This window comes from Lacerta agilis, chromosome 3 (genome assembly GCF_009819535.1).
Source record: "Lacerta agilis isolate rLacAgi1 chromosome 3, rLacAgi1.pri, whole genome shotgun sequence".
Lineage (NCBI taxonomy): Eukaryota > Metazoa > Chordata > Lepidosauria > Squamata > Lacertidae > Lacerta > Lacerta agilis.
The window spans coordinates 20,051,969-20,073,228 of record NC_046314.1 but is presented as its reverse complement, the minus strand read 5'-3'; the positions used below and the strand labels follow the sequence as shown (position 1 = coordinate 20,073,228).

At 42.2% G+C, this 21,260-nt stretch overlaps 2 protein-coding genes across 3 annotated transcripts in view; one reads left to right on the top strand and one right to left on the bottom strand.

Annotated features, from left to right (window-relative positions):
- The window catches only part of ANGPT2 (angiopoietin 2), a 42,659-nt gene extending 34,397 nt beyond the window's left edge, over window positions 1–8,262 (bottom strand). The window contains exon 1 of the mRNA XM_033142994.1: window positions 7,507–8,262. Coding sequence (XP_032998885.1) covers window positions 7,507–7,797 — 291 coding nt within the window. The 5' untranslated portion in view covers window positions 7,798–8,262. The remainder of the gene's footprint in view (window positions 1–7,506) is intronic.
- The window catches only part of MCPH1 (microcephalin 1), a 102,442-nt gene that overhangs the window by 64,228 nt on the left and 16,954 nt on the right, over window positions 1–21,260 (top strand). The window lies entirely within an intron of this gene.

Genomic DNA, 21,260 nt, shown 5'->3' with positions numbered 1-21,260 from the left:
ACTAATAAATTTCATGGTAGTGTGGAGCTTAACGCACAACGGATTGGCCTCTGGGGTCTCCTCACATCCCAGAGATCTCAAAAGTATGTTAACACTAAAAATTATGTTAACAGCTGTATTGTAACAGTGTAATAGCTGTATAGTATGGTATGTATTTTCTCCATTAGAATATTAAATGATTTGAAAAGGTCAGTGATTTATTGACATCAGTTCTTTCAAATCATCTAAAGTTTACCCGGTGAAGTGAGCCTATTGCATTCAGGAAGCAAACTGGCCAATGGATGTTACACAAATAGCTTAAAGTAAAAAAAAATTAATTAATTAATATATATTCCAGGCTAAAAGTTGCTTTTTATAAAAAGGGCCTTCTGCTGTACACATCAGTTGTTTGGAGTTTTTGTATTTAACTAGAAGCTCTTGCACAACTTAACTAAAATACTTTTTGGAAAAAAGAATGTTTTCCCACAAATCTGGACAAGCCCAGTGGTCTGTTTTGTGATCTAAAATAGGGTGGGTTGAACTTTGGTCCAGTCATTTTAGGTTTTGTCACAGGAGCTCCTTCGTGGAGCGCAACTGAGCGAGATGTTGCCATTGGTCCATCTGTCTGAATGGCAGTTACATCGATAATTGTAATAAATAAGCTCACCTTCCATGTGCAAAGTAACAGGGGAATGAAAAGTTTGCCTGAAGTTGTGCTTGTTCTCTGTTCTGTGCTATTGAACGGAACTGTTCAAAGTATGGATGGGAAGCCAGCCAACAGACCAGTCAAATGCTGAACACAGTTGAACATGCCTGATAACTGAGTCAGAGCAATTGTCTATCTAGCTCACTATGTCTGGTTTAACTAGCAGTGCCCTCTCCAAGGTCTTTCCCAGCCCTGTGATCTGAGATTCTTTGCTGGGAAGTGCCAGTGATTAAATGTAAGACAGTGAAGCATCTACTCTACCATTGAACTGAAGTTCCTCCCCAGTTGGCTGCCTGTTAATCTGAGCATGGGGAAATATTTTCAGATATTCCATGTAGCCAAGAATGAGTGTGCAGCCAGGAGCATCAGCTCCTGGGGGCTGAGTCCTTTTGGGCCTGCCTATATTTCAGATGTAGGGGCCGTCGCCCCCAAAGTACAGAGCCAACTGCAGCACAGCTCCAGTGGCCAGCTACTTGGGTCGAAACAGTCTCCTGCCAGTGACCAGCACCAAAAGGAGGTAGAGGATAAGCCACTGGGTGTTGAAGCTGCGTGGCCACCAGGTTCTGTCCCTAGCTCCGCCCAACATCCGGACATCATGTGTGTGACATCACCTCCCTCCCATCACCCGTGCAAGCTGGTGCCTCTGGTAGCAGCCTTGCTTATTACTGCGTTTGGATGAGTGAATGAAAGTCTTCTGGAGATCTGCAGGAGTCGGGGTCATGCTCCCTGGTTTAAGAGTGGGCATTACCGGCCTGCCAGCTTTCTCAAGTGAGCTTATTGCTGTCCATTTTCTCAACTGTTTGGCGAGCATCTCTAAACAGGAACAAGGACTTTGGCATTCAGGAACACCAGGAGACGAGCCCATTAGAGAGTCATCATAGTGGTCCTGATCTGGATTGCCAGGTAGCTGGGAAATGATGATTGCACATTTGTGTAGTGCACTGCCATCCCCTGTGCTTTGCATCCCAAATGCATGATGTGTGTCTTCCCACAGCTTCATCTGTAAGAGAACCAAGGAGATAGCCTGGGCCGTGTGGCAATGTGCATTTGGTGACCTTGCATGCAGCTGTGTTGATCTCCCAGAAGTCATGCAGATGAACCAGCTTGCAGAACCATATGCATCAGTCAAGCAACTGCCTGTCCATCACAACCCAGGCCACTTTTCAGACGGGCAAGAGAAAGAGGACAGCAGATCCCATGGTCTCCTCTTTTCTCAACAATAATGACTCTTCAGTTATTGTCCTTAGATTTTTCTTTTCTTCAACTCCCTTTAGGCAGAAGGAACACTAGTCAAGTCAAGTACCTTTATTGGCATCACAATATAAAATGTTTCAGATGACTGGGATAATTAAAGGACAATGGTGAAGCTGTCAAGGGTTATAGGATCACACTGTGGTCATGTGCACTAGATATTCTGCTGCGCCTGGTCTGTTTCCCAAAGGGATGGTTCGTTGGAAACTCTTTTGGGTAAAATTTTGGCTAAAAAGGAAGCTACTAGAGCAGTGGTATCTTTGTCCAGATCTGCCAGGAGAAACCTCATTTGATTTCTCCTCAGGGTTGTGGGACAGAGGTCCACCATTTTACTCAGCATCAATTGGCGAGGTCTGCTATGTAAAGGGCAATCTAAGACAATGTGTTCCATGGAATCTGGTACTTCTTGGTTACAGGCACACCAACGGGCTAGATATGGAGTGTGTGAGAATCTGCCTTTAGTGACTGCAGAAGGGAAAGCATTTAATCTCGCGAGCATAAAGTCTCTTCTATGGGAAGGGAGTAGTAAATCCTTTAGGTACCTGTATTTGGCACAGGTTCCGTAAGGTGTTGTAATACCTAAGGCCTCCAGAGAAGAAGATCTCGGAGTGGAAGGAATTCTATTCGTGCTTAAAGGCACTTTGTCCTAGATGCCAGGGTGATTATAAACAAAAGCTGGCACAGGTCAATTGCATTTGATATGGTGTTTGCATTTGCTATGGAGAGGGGGGTGCACTTTAAAGCTTCTGGGAGGACCTGGCCTCTGAAATCTTACAGATGACAGCAGTTTCTGCAAATAGATGAATTCTCTATTCCCCGCTCACTGATCAAATTGTGAGTAGGGCTCTGCCGGCTAGTCCCACCCCTGACATCAAGCATGCTGGCTTGTCCTGTCCCCTACTGTCTGTGCATTTGGCATCAAAGTCTGCAGCACGAAAGCTTGCAGATATATGTGAAGGCTTCCACATGATTGGGTTCTTGCACAATTGGGTTCCTGGTCAACTGAATGCAGAGATAGTTAAGGCAAGCCAGTATGTCTGATGCTGGAGGTGGGGCTAGCCAGGCGTGGCACTGTTCATGCTACGTGTGCTAAATACCTGACTATTGCCCAATGAGATATAAGTGGTATTTCATTGATCCATTGCCAGCCCTCCTTCAAAAAGCTACTTCCAGCACTCTGGTAGGAGAGATACTTTGTGGAATATGAAACCAGGGTTGCGAATAGGCTAGGTTGCTCTCCGTGAGAGATCTCCCAAATGCTTCTCTCCCGTCAAAACTACAGAGGAGCGCATTTCCAGCAAGGAAGCCCATACACAGCCTTCATTTACCTTTGCATCGTCAGCAACCATTATGCCAGTCTCATCTTGCGCACTCCTTTGATTTACAAGGCCCTGCACTAACTGACAAGCAGCTGCTGCGCCTTCCATGCCGATAAATAAACAGGTTCCCTAGCAACACCCACACCTCCCTTGAATACTACAAATGCATCCCGTGCCTTTTAATTACATGCTCTGTATCACTGATGTTCAGCAGAGGATATAATAACTGCACGGGAAACAATATTATTGTAATACACGTTAGGCTGTCAATACGCTGAGATGTTAGGGAAGAGGAAATGGCAGGAGCCCTGGGCAAGGGGCAAAGATTCCTCTGTATAACAGACATGAGGGGGGGGGAATGGGCCTACAGAAGGGAATGTGAATCTGCACAGCTAAGTATCAGTGTAGGGTTTGGAGAAGTAGAGGCATATTTGCCAGCATTTGTCCAGTTTGAGTGTATATATGTATGCACACTGAATAAAGTTTGTGTGAGAGCGCGTGCAAAGATTTCTTGAGCCATTATTTTGTGGGCATCTCCCCAGTTGGTTGGCACGGTCCTTTCAGAACAGCTAGCGGAAAGTTACCGTAGTTTACTGTCCAGCACAGATAACCTTTAACTATTTTGTGCCTCTCTTGAGAGGGTAGAGCATCTCATTTATCAACATTCCTAGCTGTAATAATGTAACTACACGACCATCAGAGCTGTCAACCCCTTCATCTGATATGTTAGGCTATTTCTGTGAAGCAGCTGTGAATCAAATTAATGGCTGTACCTGTTTGCAAATCACACCAGGGTAAAAGCCTCATTTTTCCATATTTTGAACCTACTGTAACTGTAGACTAACAATGGCAATAGTTGTTTCTTGGAAACAACATTATGTTATAAAGTATTTTAGAAATTGATTACAAGGGAATGTAATATATTGTTTAGCCTATAATGAACTCAAGCAGGCTTTGTTTGTTTTTTCTCCTGCAATACTGGGAAGACTTAAATAAAAACGGAAAATTCCGGGGTTGAGGCAGACTTAAAAGGACGACTGTGGTGCAGAATCTTATATGCATTATAGATTTCTACTTCCTCTTGAATTGTGATTTGCTGGAACATACCATATGAAATTAACCTGTTCTTTTGGTATGCCAGATATTAGTTTTGCTCAGACATCAGACAAATTGGTATTTTTAGAAAAGGTTTTTTTTTTAAGATATTGGAAGATAAGGTGGTGTGCTAATAATAGTGATCTCATTTTAACTGCAAGCCCTTCCATGGCGATTGTGGTTTTCTAGGAACGTCTGAAACACTGGCCTTGGTTTTCTGTTAGTTTCTGGAATGCACAGCAACTCTGACACCTTCCAGCTTCCTATTGTGATTGCGAGGCATCCACAGTGATTTCCACTCTCTTCCATTCAGACAGTTTGGTGTCCATTCAGAAACATAACATTTCCTTTTGATGACTGATTGAAGGTGGGAAATGTGATACTGTGTGAGGATGTAGAATGCATTTGAAACAAAGCTTTTGTGTGTAACTGGTGCTAGAAAGATTTTTTATGTTGGCAGTGTTATTATTTCAAGCACCCTTCAAAAATAAGTCGTTCCTAGGGTTTAGAAAGGCTCACTAAAGGAAAAAGGGGGAATTAAATTTGTTGGATTTTCCAAACCAGTTGAAATGGTTACAAAATGGTGTTCGAGGGCATCCATGTGTTATGTACATTAATTTGCCTTAGCATAAATAAAAGAGTTTATAAATAATGAATTGGAATAATCCCTATGGGTTTTTCTTCGTGTCATTCTTATTTACTATGTTTCATTAGAAAAACAGTTTGGGACATAAGTTGCTTGAGGATAATGAGGGTAAGATAGCACAAGTGCCATATGTTAAAGGAATGACAAGGCAAACACAAAACCAATGTCATCCAATAGAAAGTTAGGGTTTCGTTTAACCCAATGGACCTTACTTCTGCACAATTGCATTGTCAGTTGATAAAATGTAGAAATAGAATGTTTATTTGTTTTTTAAATGGATTGACTGACCTCCAGAAGTAAGTGCCTGGTTTTAATGACTTTGCTAAATGTGCTTGTCATAAAGAAATTCCCAGAGATTTATAGGAAAAAGCAATAAATAAAATTGCTGACCTGAGAAATGTGTTGTGGCAGTCTTGCAATTGATCCTGACTCTCCTAGTTATTTTAGTTTTTTACTTAAAGTAAAAGGGTGGGGGTGTAGAAAGTAAACTTTTTGTAATTCAGTGTTGTTATTTAAGTAAATATAAAAACAATGGACATAAACTTGGGTTCTGAAACCCTTTTCCTATACGTCTGTCTACCTACCTACCTGTCTATATGAACGGTGGCATGACATTTATGTTAAACATTTTGCAGCTTGAAATTCAGTCTTACCGATGCCTACTCAGGAGTAATGCTCATGATGCTCAATGGGATTTATTCTAAAATAATCTGTATAAGATTGTAGTCCATCTATCGGCAAGTAAGGTCTCATTTATCTCAATAGGACAGATATACTTTTGAAAGGATGTACCTAGGATCGTTCTGCTAGATACACAGCTATTTAAACAACCTTCCCCAAAGCATATTTTAGATTATTAAATGCAGTTTTAAATTATAAAGATTACTTTATAATCTTATCTGCTTCTTATCATCGGAAGGTGTGGGACGCATTAGTCTGCAATAACAGCTCATAATACATGTTTGATTAAAAGCTTCAAACAGGGCCTATATTGATTTTAATTTTTTGTGATGCTGTGTTCGTGAGGTGTATTAGAATACACCTTTGCAGCCTTCTCTGTAATGTATATACTGAGATGTTAAATGAGATCCTTTAAAGCGTCAGTCCTCAGCAAGAACCCTTGAGAATTAATCTAACCGAACTTAATGGACCTACCTCTGAATCAGCAAGCTTAGGTTTTCAGCACATGTATTTCATCCTCAGAAGACATGTCTTGTATCATGTGACTTTGCAAGGATATCATGCAGTTAAGCTGCACTTTCTATTCAGTTTGTCTATGATGCGATCCTTTGCACACTTACTTTGAAGTAAACCTCAACTTCAGAGTAAACATGAATAGATTGAACTGTCACACAGTCTAGATAACTGTTCGATACTCTAGAAAGTGATTTAGTTAGCTTTTTCCATGTGGGATGCTTGTTCTCAAGTCCGTTTGTTTGTAACTAACCAATTATCACATATTAATCCATCATAGTCTAGTGGTGCAGGAATTACACAGAGACTTTTAGAACAAAACAATAGTTATCCGGATACCACCCAAAGTAACGTTATTTCACGCACAAAATTGAATCCCTATATCGAAGTCAGCTTAGTCATGCTGGCCACATGACCTGGAAGCTGTCTGCCAGTAAAGCGAGATGAGCGGCGCAACCCCAGAGTCGTCCGTGACCGGACTTAACGGTCAGGGGTCCCTTTACCTTTACCTTTATAGAAGTCAGTAACTTAAGACATTCAAAATGATTAAAATAATATTCACAGATACATTCTGTACCAGTCCACAGAGCTGTTGTTCAAGAATACTGTTGCCGAAGTCCCATTCACATCTTTGGAACTCAATCATATCTCATTTTAAATCATACGTGCACACTGTAGGAAGCCACAATTAACTTTGATTCTTCACAGCCTCTACACAAGAATGACCCCCACCCCCCTCTTGCACATTATACACTATGCTACGGGTACACACAGTGTATAATTGGGCTTCCTGCTAATTTTCCATGGTGTGAAGCTGACCTTAATAATGCTAACTATGGCCTGCAGTGCTAAGCAAATGTAACTGGAAGTAAATTCCACGTATGAAACCCTGCACATCTGACAGTTGCGTGCATGTGAGCTTGCACCCACCGCATGGCATTCTGAAAATATAATATGGATAGAAACAAAGAAGCTGTTTCTAGCTGTTCACAGCATACAGGTTTGAAAGCTTTTTTTCTTTCCTCCCTGAAAAACATGGTACAACATTTTAGAACAAACAAATCAGTTAGCCAGTTGCTCTAGTTCAGGAAACAAAATTCCTCACACTGGATTTTTTGCATGGCTGTAAATAGCATGCAGTCGTACTAAATGTTTTCGACAAAGTTGTTTGTCAAGAGCAAGTGAATGAAATGTTCCGCAACTCAATGTACTCACTCGTCAAAAGGGGAAACAACAAATCAGCAAATTCTGCTGCTGCTGCTGCTTCAAGAGCCCACATGTAGGATAGAAATAATACAGGAATTATTATTTTTTACCTTCATTAGCCACTGCGTGTTGTTTTCCAGGATGTTTTCGAGCAGCTGGAGCCTTTGTACGGAATCATCATAATCTAAAGGTGCATCCCTCTGCACTGCATTGGAAACGTAGGAGGTAGAAGAAGAAGAACGGCAATTTTCTGTTTCAGGCAAAAGGAAAGTGTAGCTGCACAAGCCATGCTGGACTTGGTACTGCTTTTTGCCCAGGGTCTCTATGTTTTTCCTAAAGGAGTTGAATCCCGGAACGAGAACGAGATTGCAGCTCAAAATAAAGCAAACATGCCGCCACATTTTCTCCTTTGTAAATCAGAAGATCAAACGCTGTTAAAGAGCGAAGGTTATCTAGATAGCGTCTTCCAGCAGTCAGTGCCCCACTGACATGTGCGAATCCAGAGGGGGCGGGGGGGGGGTTGAGTCCCAGTTTCTTGTTGAGTCCCAAGCTTGGTTAAAAAGTTGTCAGGCAGATCAGTCTCAGCTGCTGCTAGCTCTGTGGTCCATTTTCAGATTCTGCGTTTTTCTTTTTTAAAAGGATATAATCATCTGCTATTCCAAACTATTCAGTGTCCTTTCCTTCAGCTAGATTGAGAAGAGGACATGTGCAGCTAGTAACATTCCTCTTTCTTGTATATCCGTTATCTTCCTGGTGAGGGTTGCGTTCTGAGGCAGCATGACTGTTTAGAGCATGCTGTTTTATGCATTTAGCGTCCTGCAGGAAGCCTCTCCAGGGGCAAGAATGGATCAGCTAAAGGAGACTCGTGAATTTCCTAAGCACCTCCCCTATCAAGGGTCTCCAGGATGTCTCATTCTTTCTAAAAAAATCTCTGTGTTGTGAGAGGTTTTTTTGTAAAAACAAAACAAAAACTGAGGCTGTATCTGTTACTTTTAATACTTTAAAATTTAAAAACACAGTCACAGGCATTCCTTTGCTTTCTGCTGGGGAGATGTGAAAAGTCCCTTTTGAGTTTAATCTTATAAAGTCAACATTGTATGGTTTGCTTAGCATTTTGTGCAAATGGAAATCTAATTTCCAAACAAAAGCAGACTTCGATACTGTTGGAAATACTTGAGTGAATATTTAGCCCAGAGTATTAAGAAACCTCGGATTATCTCTTAGGCAATACAGAATGCTGGAAATTGGTTTGGGACCATAGAAGCAAGACATTGAATATGTGTTGGCTCTGTTCAGCCATCATGAGTAGGCTTTGTGCTAATATGCTTCCACCTCCCACTGCATTCTATTAATTTCTTTTCGGGTGAGTGCAAACCATAGTTTGCTGTAACATCCAAATTCAGCAAACTATGGTTTGCAAAAGCTACAATGAGCACCCATGATTTCAAGTGTATTCCCAGTTTGTGCACACTGTAGTTTGTCCCAATTCGGGCAGCCTGGCACCCTGTGGTTTCTGTGAAACAAGAAATGAGTGCACATGTAGGAGAATGAAACCCATTATCTTTTTGCTGCTTCCTTACCTAAATGATGGTATGTTCCCCACACTTCCAACTGCAAACCAGAAGTTTGCTTAGGAAGCACATCTTAGCTATGCTTACATCTCATTTCAGTCCCAGAGTACCATGTTTTCCAGATACCTGTCAATGTATCCTCAAATGACCCAGATATTCTGCATGCCAGCTATGCTTCTTTCCACTCCCCCACTTGTACTAAAGCACAAGTGGCCAAGTTGCATCCCATCTGACCCCCAACCTCACTTTAATGCAACCCCTGACCCCAACTGAAGCTGCTTATTGTTCTTGTTCCCACCCCCCTTCTTAAGCTTCTCTTCCCTCTTTCTGTGTAGTCTCAGGACAATTGGAAGGAGCACTATTTTGTCTGATAAAAAAATAAATTGATTGTATTATGTTATTATTTATTTACTTTTTTCCTGGTTGTATAGCTTAGGGAATAGGAGTTTCTTCCTCTTGCAGCTGTCGGTTGAGAGCAAATAGGTAGGTTTCTCCCATTTATAAAAGTCTGTGTGTGTGTGTGTGTGTGTGTGTGTGTAGCATACTAAAATCAGAAAGGAATTACTTTCACTCACATGCCAGCATTAGTGTCCCAAGTATAGGAAGCCAGCAATTGTCCTGAGCTCACCTAAGCCTGACGGGGGGGGGGGGGGAGTCTTTAAAATAGAGGTTGGTGTGCACCACTGTTTTTTGCAAACATAGACCTCTGGGTAACCTCTGAGTTACCAGGTCTGAACTGAATGAAGTTAGAATCCAGCATATGTCCTCCACCGCCCCCGCCGAGTCCCACTTCCACCCATCTTCCAGTCCCCCCCCCCCCCGGGCTTATGCCAATATAAAATTCACCAGCCTCAGCTTAGGGGGCTCAGTCCTAGCTGAGCGAGGAGGGAGCTGCACCAGCATCTCTCTGGCAGAGCCAGGGTGTGGGACTTATGCCAGCATAGCCTGGCTGCACCAGGTATTGGCAGCTAAGCCAGAGATCTGTTGGATCCTAACATCATTCCAGCAAATCTTTGGTTTGCATTGCTCCCTAAGTCTGCTGTACCAGGGGAAACAATCATTTGTATACTTGCTTGAACGGAAGCCAATCAAATCCAGTGAGAGTTACTTTTGAGTAGACCTGCACAGGCCTGGGAATTCTTATCTGAGGTAGTCAGGGTGAATTAGCCAGTACTCATTAGAAGTTTCCAGAGTCAAGTACAAGAGAATTTTGCACAAATGATAATTACAGTGTGTTTAAAGAAGCACAAGAAATAAAATAAAAAGCAGGCAAAGAGTGTAGAGGGCATCCAGTGATGTCTGTCTGCTTACACAACAGAAGTCCGCTTGAGCAATGGGTTTTCCTGTTTCCCTTCATCTTTCCTCCCGCGCTCCCCCCCCCAAAAAAAAATCTGCTCTAGAGGGCTCTCTGGAGCACATTTGTGAAAGAAAAAGCAATCATTCAAGGGCAAACTGCATGATAAGCATCACATGCTGTTTGGACCTAATACTGCTTTAACAAGTGAAGGTGGGGCCATAGCTTCATGGAGAAGCAAAGGTGTTGCATGTGCAAGATCAGGGGTCAGCAACCTAAGGCCCATGGGCCACAAGTGGCCTATGGGGGTCGTTTAACTGCCCCATGGACCCCCGCCACCTGCTCGGTTGGCTCCCGTGCACTGCGCTAAACCGGTGCGGGGCAGAGTGGGGACCGCCTTCCACGATGCTGGCCGGCTTCCCATTGGCTGCAGGAAGCTCCTGCAGCCAATGGGAAGCTACACATAACTCCTCCGCACCGGAAGGAGCACCGGAAATAGTGTTTGCGCATGCTTGCGCGTGCACACACTCCGGCCCGCCGCAGCATCTGTGGGACCATGAACCGGCCGAAGCCACAAAAACTTTGCCGACCCCTGTGCAAGATCCCTGGTTCAGTCCCCAGAAATGCCAGGTAAAAGAGAATCTCGCAGCCAGTGATGTGCCTGAGATCTGCTGCAAGTCGGATCAGGCAATACTGGACTGGACCTGACATAAGGCAGCTTTCTGAGGCAGATACATAAGCATCTACATATTCCAACAAGCTGGCAAAACAGTGAGAAATGCCAGGGGAAGTTTGCAGTAACTTCCCATGTGTTCTTCTGTATTGGATGCAAGCTTGTCTAAACACGCCCTGTAAAAATTATCCCATCCTGTGGGAATCCTAAAATTATTATTCTCCCAATAAGAGGTCCTCTTGAGTAGGCGAGCATTCTTTATTGAGCATGGTCATGTTTTGCTTGGCCAAGTATGTTGAAGTTTGTGGTGGAGAATATGTTCTGTGGATGTGTCAGCCCAATTACACGTTGGCCTCCTCCTCCGGTTGTCCACAGAATGCCCCCTTTCTCTTCAATGTCATTATTAGATCCCTGAGGGAGGGGGGAATGGTTGGAATCTCCCATAATGTCCAGGAATGTATCCTGCGATTTTTACCACAGGATGTCATTAGAATAAGAACAGTGAGGCCCGTGGGGAGATTCTTGGCCATATTCTCCATGGTCTTGGATGGATCCTTTCCTCAGCCATGTGGCTATTTTAGATTTTCTGAGTCACATATGACTTAAGCTCCCAAACTGGTATGCCATTGATAGACCCACATAGTGATCTTAATATAACATGGGCATAATTCTGGTTTCTGTACATGCCAGAGCAATTGCATAATGGTCAGGTCCTCACCACCACCTCTGCAGTTTCGCTCAACATCCAGCCTGGACAACTCCTAAGCTTGCCTGCTATTTTGTGGCATTTTAGTCAGTGCAAGTAAATATAAATGGAACAATTTATTTAGCAAGTCCCCAAGATCTACCAAGTCTGGGTCATGTGTGGCCAACCTGTGGCATACCTACATAGGTAGCACAGTTTGTGGCATGGGCTGGGCCAGAGCTGGAGAGCTTTGAGGCCAAGAGCACAATCAGACCTGCAATCCTGTCTATCTTTCTCTTGACACTTTGCTGCTGCTTCTGTATAGAGTAAACCCCATACATAGTGCTGTGCTTGATGAGTAGCACAGTTAAAATTTTAACTTGTGAAAGCAATGGTTGGTAAAGGAAAGGCCCCAGCAAGTTCTGCTGTGGCAATATACTAACTCTGCAAAAAGTTTTCTAAAATACCTGCAGCCAAATATTCTTTAATATTCTTTCTCCCCACAAATCAAAGGATGTAGTAATGGTTTACTAATCAATCTTGTCTTAAACATTTCACTTGTCACTGACCACACCATCTTCCAGTATCATCTTGCCTCCTGACATCTCCACTATATTTAGAGGAAAATCACCCTTACTGTCTTTGCAAAAACAACATTTGTCATTACCTTAATCCTATTGCTTTTTTATTCCTCCATGCTATTTTTCAGCCATTTTAATACAATTTTATCTAAATTTTGTTGCTATTATGAAGTTGGCACCAGTGCTGAATCAAAAATTTCAAAGTTCATCCAGGATTTCATTCTGCGGCTCTTTTGCGATATATCTGTGCTAGTCTTGGGAATTGTTTGACTCCAGTGTTTCTTAACACACACACACACACACACACACACTCACACACACTTATTCAAAAGCTACAGTACAGCTTTTTCCACTGCCATAATATCACAGAATGATCACTCCAATCCTCAATCCCACACCACTGTCATGTTGGCTCACCAAATACCGATCTGGTTTATTAGACATTTTCTAATCAACTTTTCAAACACCTCCGCTCTGAACTCCTACCTTCATTCTAATCTGTTTTTAAAAGATCTTATGTGTGCACAGCATATTGAAATATGGGAAGCATTACTAACAATTTCTCTTTTGCTTGTCAACATGTCTTTTCCAGGCTTCATGGTTGTGAACACCATTCTCTTTCCATTAATCCCCCAAATCAAATGTCCAACAAGACTGAATCTTTCATCCTCTATTACTGATGTAATTGGTGATGTAAAGGTAAAGGGGCCCCTGACCATCAGGTCCAGTTGTGTCTGACTCTGGGGTTGCGGCGCTCATCTCGCTCTATAGGCCAAGGGAGCTGGCGTTTGTCCGCAGACAGCTTCTGGGTCATGTGGCCAGCATGACAAAGCCATTTCTGGCGAACCAGAGCAGCGCACAGAAATGCCATTTACTTTCCCACTGGAGCGGTCCCTATTTATCTACTTGCACTTCGAACTGCTAGGTTGGCAGGAGCAGGAACCAAGCAATTGGAGCATTGGTGATGTACCAGGTGCTAAATAATCCTGGCATTTCTCATATATTGTTATACAGACATTACCTATAAACCTTTGTCCACTATTGCATTTTTCTACTCTTTTTGGACATCCACAATATATTTCATACTGTAAATTTTTCTGTGGGTCTTTTTTGAACCAATGTGTTGTCCCTGAGAGTGTGCCTTTCTCATTACATCATTCCACATCTGAAATATTCAATCCACCCCTTCCACAATTCTTCTTTCTCCCAGTGATTCGGTCCACCCTTGCCTTCTTTTCTTAACAAATAAATAATGTTATCAGATTTTGCCATTGTAGTAGAGTCTTTTATTTGAATTCTTTGAATTGTATGGAACAGTATTTTCCATTGGAATGTGGAAGCATCGGAACATCACTATTAGTTATCAGATCTTTTGGTACACTGTCGTTGTGGTGCTCCTCTCCCATCCTAGAGAGGGGGCACATTTTTATACATGGTTCCTGCAGAAAATTTAAAGAGAAATAGGATAGAATCCAGTCACTATTACCTTCTCCTTCTTTTAAAATGTACATTCTCTTCTCTTTTCGCAGTGGGTGGAGGAGAGGCTACCTCAGAGGTCTTTTAGGCAGAAAGGCAGGATATTTAAACATCTTAAAATAAGTAAAGTAAGAGAAATCAAAGCCTTTTCTTAGATTGTTAGCCTCTCAGAGATGGAACTATTAACATTTAGAGGGGGGACAAGGGGTAGGAGCACCGCTGTTAGCTACTCAAGCCACAGATAAAAAGGTAAACATCCAGTCGTGAACGACTCTGGGGTTGCGGCGCTCATCTCGCTTTACTGGCCGAGGGAGCCGACGTTTGTCCACAGACAGTTTTTCCGGGTCATGTGGCCAGCATGACTAAGCCGCTTCTGGCGAACCAGAGCAGCACACAGAAGCTCTGTTTACCTTCCTGCACTTGCACTTTGACGTGCTTTCGAACTGCTAGGTTGGCAGGAGCAGGGACCGAGCAACATGAGCTCACCCCACCGCGGGGATTCAAACCGCTGACCTTCTGATCGACAACCCCTAGGCTCTGCGGTTTTCACCACAGCGCCACCCACGTCCCCCTTAAACCACAGATAGAGTGAAATATAAATCAAGTAATTACACGATAAACCATTTTTGTTTGGTTTTCGTATGTAGGTCCTTCCCAGCCCTCCAGTCATCTCTCCTCCTGGCTCATAGCCTATGATGAGCACCAAAACAAAGTCTTTTGAGTCCGAGTTCTTTAATTTGCTTCATATTTAAGTGTGTGTGTGTGTGTGTGTGTGTGTGTGTGTGTGTGTGTGTGTTTCAGACATAATCTTGTCATCTTCATGTTCAGCATGTTCTTCAAATGGAAGTCATTTTTTTGTACTGTGATTTCCTGCTTGTTTTTGATTGATTATACACTTTTAGACATAAAATAGCAAATACTGTCTCAGTATATTTAAAGTACAAATTAGATCTTTCCCGTGTTTTTTTTTTAAAAAAAAAAGTTAAAGGGTGTTCACTCAACATAACTCACCTTGTAAAAGGGGTGAAAGATATAGTTTGCCAGATGTGCTTCAGGCATTTTCTTTCCTGGGAAACAATAATTTCCCCTTCCTTGGCAGTCTTTTTTCCCCTTTAAAAAAAAAAACCCATACAGTATATTACTTAGCTCTTTTAAAAGAGATGCCTGGATCCCACTGCTTTTATCTTTTTACTTCCAGCTGCACAGCCTCTGTTTGACGGGCACTTCTGTGAGATCTTTGGTTCCAACACAGAAAGCATAAACATTTGGGAAGTAGTATAAAACTTTGCAGGCTGACTTGCTTGCAGATCCTCAGTGCACCTCCTTGTAATCCGCCCCGTTGGTTTTGAGTGAGCTTTCATTCCAGTAAAACTTAGGTTGCAATACCCTTCCCATTTATTTATTTGTTTCATTAAAGCACTTCTATGCTGCTTGATATTCAGGAATTCCAAAGGGGTGTGATAAATCCTTTTCTAAATAAAATAAATAAATAAAACTCGGTACCAATGTTAGTGGTCGGTAAGTGCCAGTTGTGAAGAAAGAGATTTAAAGTATCTGAAGAACTTTTGGTGCATGCCTTATCTGATGGAGGACTGTTCCATTTGGAAGGTGCTGCCCTCTTCCAAGGTGGTTGTCAGATAGATCCTTGGTTCAAGAGAGCTTCATCTAAGAATCCCAGTGAACAGGCAGGTCTGTATGACAAGAGGCACCCTCTCAGGTCACCAGGCTCCAAGTTGTTTAGGGATTTGTAAACTAGCAACCAGAGGCATAGGAAGGTCAGGTGGTACCCGGTGCAGAAAATTTCTTGTCAACCCCCCCCCATTGATTCCCCCCCCCCCCACAAAAATGGTTTTACGTTATTTCATATTTTCTTACAAAGGAATAATAACAAGTAATAATAATAATAAACTTTTATTTATATCCCGCCCTCCCCAGCCGAAGTCGGGCTCAGGGTGGCTAACATCAGGTACATAACATGGGTATAAAATCAAACAATAATTAAATTACCTCCTAAAAACAACTCAAAATCAAATTAAAGTCTCATTAGATGGCTTTCCACAGGGTTAGGGTTGGGAACAGTAAGTGCTCCACTGAACTGAAATTTCAGCCTTCATGACATAGGAAAACAGCCAAGTAAACAACTATTTTGGTGGAGGAGAGTCAAGATATTAACCAATATGCATGAAATTTCATATATAGCTATATAATCCTTAGTATAGTAAGATAAGACCTTTGGAGAGGCATTTTTTTAAAAAGTTTTAAATGAACCGCCCTAGTAGGGCAGTAATTGTTCCTTGATAATTTGTCACCCCCTCCATTATGGAACATGGGGCGGACCGCCCCCTACGCCCCACCCTTGCTACGCCCCTGCTACCAACAAACCTTTCAGCTTGGCTTGGTATGAAATTGGCAGTCCATGCAGTTCCTTTGTTGTAAGAAAAACTGCACCTTTTCCCTTATGGGGAATCCAAGAGCCCGTATAGAGTCCTTAAGTAGGTTCCCTTTCGGAAGAAGGAAATAACAGAGGCCAACTAGAGAGTATTGAGAAGCAAGGCAGCTAGTAAGCCTGATCTTTATTAACTGTTGCAACAGGGTGCTCACTGCCACACGCAGGAGGCAGGAGGGACGCCGAACAATGGTGCGCAAGCCCTTATATAGACTTTTGAAGTTTCCCACACTGTAGCCAGAGACCACCCCCCAAAACACCATACATGCATTACAGAAAGAGGCGGTCTGCAGCAGAAATCCTGTCTGCCAGGATACCTGGTAGTGGTCACTGATTGCATTCTTTTGTGATGGTAAATACTTTAATTCCTGAATCCAGGTCACAGGCTCACCCTATTCACCCACACAAGTACGCCCTTAAGACAGGTAAGCAAAAGACAATGGAGAGACTTTCCCATTTCCTTCCTCCTTGCAGAAAAATATTTGAGGTCACTGGGAGAGTCAAAATGACTTCAGGATTGTTCTCCTGCACTATTTTAGACAGGTGGTTTATATACTTACGTATGTGTTTGCCTTGTAAATTTATGAACGCTTATTTTATATTTGGGACCTTGGAATTCTTATAACACCTTTATTACGGGAGTTACCTTCTCACAGTAAGTCGATCCACTGAGCAACCAAGCTGCTGTATTCTACACCAGCTGCAGATTTGAACCGGGCTTAATGGCAGCTCCACATACAGAGCATTTCAATAATCTGGGCTTGAAGTTACCAGAGCTTGGGGCACTGTGGCCAATCTGTCACTGTTCAGGATGGCTGTAGTTGGGGTAGCAGCTGAAACACTTTTAGAAACGTTTAGGTCAATTGACTGTGGATTAAGAAGAAATTGTGCTGTTTTCTCCAGAAAGCCAAGCCATTTTTGTTGTCGACGTTGAATTATTCCTTTCCTTCGGGTGAGACGGCATTTTGCCCTTGCGCCAAGAGAGCCAAGTTCTCAAATATCCTTTGAGCTACTTGACAGAAACAGACAAAGATTCCCAAGAGAATGCACAAAGCAGCAGCAGAGTGTACACAAAGCCCCACTCTTCAAAACAGAAGCGATGTAAGAACTCAGGAGACATCTTGGTGAGGTGGCTGTTTAAGGCGTTGCACTTCTTTCACGGAGGTTAAAATAGTGTGCGCAGTTCCTAGCAGCATTGTCATGTACTATAAACTGCATTAGCATTACTGCTATAGCAGGGATGCAGAATCCAGATGTTTGTGGACTTCAACTCCCATCAGCCCCAGCTGGCCAGCCAACATCTGGAAAGCCACAGGTTCTCCATTTCTGCCATGTTGCCCATGGTCTATCAGTCCTTGTTGAATTCTGTCTCTTTCCCATCACACTCTGTTTTAGCTGTATATCCCTTTGCACCTCATTTTCCTACAAGTGTGACAAGACCAAAGCAATTGCTTGTTTCTATTTCACATCAAAAACTGCAACTTTAACAACTTTAACTGCAACTTTAACGTTATACACAAATACTCTGAGGCAATTAAATTACTTTTCAGTATGTGGCACTGAAGAAGATTGTATGGTTGAAACATGTTTGGGCAACTGAAAGTTTTGCTTATCAGCAATAGGCTGTTGTTACTCTCTTCTAAGAGCATTCCTTGTAATTTATCACTTGGTACATAAACTGTTTTATCTTATTATCTTTTATCTTATTTCAGGGCAACTGAAAATGTGGTTTACCTGTGTAAGGCTGTTAATTGTCTACTCCCTTCTATCTTTTAATAACCATTGAGTTTTATCATTGTGTTTCTCAGCTGTTTCTTCTTATTTTTTTAAATACCTGTAGTTATATAATTAATAAAATTTGCAGAATTTGATGGTCCTGACTTCTTGCATTGTGCTCTGGTGTTGGGTAGTCAGTAATTATTATTCGTTTGATTCTAGTTTCACTTTTGCATGGCTTTATTAGGGTCTGTTTCCATCTACTGAAGAGAGTTAAAATGTTTACGTCTCCGTTCGTCTAAACTATAGCATTTGTTCAGATAGGCTAAAGCAAATCCGTCTCATCCTTGAATGTCTCCAACATTATCTTGCTAAATAAGTCCCATGGACTTTCCCTCCCAAAATACTTTGTTCACCTAAAAGGACTCGCTGATTGTGGATATTTCCAAGTGGTGCACCTGACCTTTAACCCCTGCTAGTTTCAGTCCCTTCACCTCATAAGGAAATCTCAGAACAGTTAGTCAATTGCTAGAGAAACAGGAGGTTTGCCTTGTTGTAGACTTCCCGTTTTCTTTAATCTCCTGCACACCTCTGAATCCTCCATATTATTATTTATTTGTTTAAATATTCATAGACCAAACTTTCATAAAAACGCAGCAGTGCGGAATACAGTGTACAGAATTACAATAAGATCAGTAAAAACATCAATAAATACTGGGGTGGAAAAATATTTCCAGTTCCAAATGTTGTTAATTAACTGGCAATTAATTAATGTTTATTGTCCACATATATTTTAGCCATTTAGACTTAGTGGCACAACCTTATGAATGTCTAGTTGGAAGTAAGGTACACTGTGTTACATGGGGCTTACTCCAAGGTAAATGTGTATGGGATTGCAATTTAAAGCACAGAGAGAAAGAAGTTTTGTAGCATTAAGCTGCTTGCGGTTGTTTGGATGCAGGTTATTTGTATTTTTTTTAAAAATGTATTGCTTATGTATCTATATGAAAGTATTATAATGCATTCCTGTTTTTAGATACGTTGTAAGCCACTCTGTGTAACAAGTGACTTACAAGTCTAATAAAAATAAGATTCAGAATTCGACTAATAAACCTAAATATTTCTTGCAATATGTAAAATGGGTCAAAATATATGAAACCAAAAAAGAATGAAAATTCAAAGCAACACTTTTTATGCTTCCCTCAATCGTCCCAAATTTATTTCTGGTTTAAAACAAAACTTACCCAACCGAAAGGTTTTGGTCCTTAGTTTAGATTTAGAACAGATGGAGGAATGTACTTGAATGAGAAAACAAAGTGCTCTCTATTCAAAATAAATTTTAAGAATGTTAAATCTAAGAATCATTTGGCCAACATTATATAGCGCAGGGGTGGGAAACCTTTTTTAACCCAAGGGTCACATTCCCTCGCAGGAAACCTTCCAGGGGCCACATGCCAGTGGTGGGCGTGGCCAGAGCAATGGGTGTGGCTCCTACCTTTGTATAAGATGCCACATTTCAGCCACACAAACTTCATAGGTTTAGATGCATGTGCTCAGAAATCTCTGTTCAGTCAGGCAACAGGCGTTATCACAGTTCAATGACACGTTCCAAGCTGGTTGGCGGGGTGTGAGGTGGCTTTGGAAAATAGCCATGGCAGATAGATAGATAGATAGATAGATAGATAGATAGATAGATAGGACTCTGTTAAAAGTGACGTGGGTGGCACTATAGCCTAAACCACTGAGCCTCTTGGGCTTGCCAACCTAGCAGTTCAACCTAGCCTGCCAACTTAGCAGTTCAAAAGCATGCCAGTGCAAGTAGATAAATAGGTACCGCTGTGGCAGGAAGGTAAACGGCGTTACCATGCGCTCTGGTTTCCGTCGCAGTGTACATCGCGCCAAAAGCGGTTCGTGCTGGCCACGTGACCTGGAAAGCTGTCTGCGGACAAATGCCGGCTCCCTCAGCCTCAAAAGCTAGATGAGCGCCGCATCCCCATAGTCGCCTTTGATTGGACCGTTCTTGTAAATATAGAACTATTACAGGTTTTATTTTGTTAAGGTTAAGATCATTTTCAGTTGCTGTCAGAGCTGAGCATTATATTTTTGTATTTCTCCCCAGTCTGATAGTTTATGCATTAGGTGTGATCCAAGACTTCCCCAAGACTATCCATTGCATATGAAACACATTCCACTACTTTTCATAACACATAGCAGGGCCACCACTACCATGAGGCAGAACAAGGCAGCTGCAAATTCAGGAGGCAAATTCAGAGGGGTGGAAAGTGGCTAGAAAGGTGGGCCCCATGGCCTTCCCTGCAGCCCCTAAGCTTCCTTCGCTGCCTTGGCATGACCAGTGCACCAGCGAGGCAGCCTGCCTTGGGTGGCATGCTTCTCCCACCCCACCGAGGTGTGGGCCCGGTTCTGTAGGCGGGGTGGGGGAGCATCGGGAGCACATCTTGCCTCAGGTTCCCAAAGGTCTCTGGCCAGCCCTGGCACTTTATTTTACTTCCAAATAGGCCTCATGTCTCCATTACGTAATATATATCTGTATTTAGGCCATTTAGGCTGCAGTGCTATCATCGCTTTTTGGGAGCTGATCTGAACGAAAATAGAATTATTCTACAGCACTTTGCCTTCATGCATGCTACCTTTTAAACAGGTTTCAAGAGAGAGAAAATGTGCATTGTTTTGTACAGGCATGTTTAATGGTGGATTTCAAAGTATTTGCCTTCTTAAGTTGTTTTGATTTCCAAACACCTCCATCTCCGCCGCTTAGGAAGCCTCCCGTTTAAAGCTGGCATTCATGAATCAATCGGTATAAATACATGTTACCTCAACTCTGGAGTCACATGGCTCATTAAAAACTGATGTCAGAGAAAATAAAAAGGAAGTGAGAAATTGGGTAAGAGGAATAAACAATGGTTTTAGAGCAAAGGACATTTGTGGCAACAGCAAAATAATTAGTTCCTGACATCTGTTTCCCTAACAGAAAAAGCAGTTGTATGTTAACCCCTTTATAAATGCAAGCAGTATGTTTGTAGAGAGTTCTGATATGGACGTACACATAGTGAATAGAGTTCCTATAAACTAGACTTCTCATCACAACAAGTTAATACCGCCCCCGGCCCGATTCTTATCAGCTGGTATTTTCTAGCCTGGCTCTAAAGTATAAGTACCAACAAAATGTTCTGATGTACTAAACGTGCCACATTTGTATTGACCTTATTCCGTTCTGATGAAACCAAACTGACCGTTTCCTTCCCCTGTTTCCTTAATGTTGAATTTTAGATTGTAATGTAAGCACCTTGGGGCAGAGCCTGCTTTGTGTGTGTTCCCCAGGTAACTCTGTTAATACTCGGGAGCTTGTTTTAGTCACTCTGGCTCACACCCTAATGCATAACAGTCTTCCTTCACAATGCCTG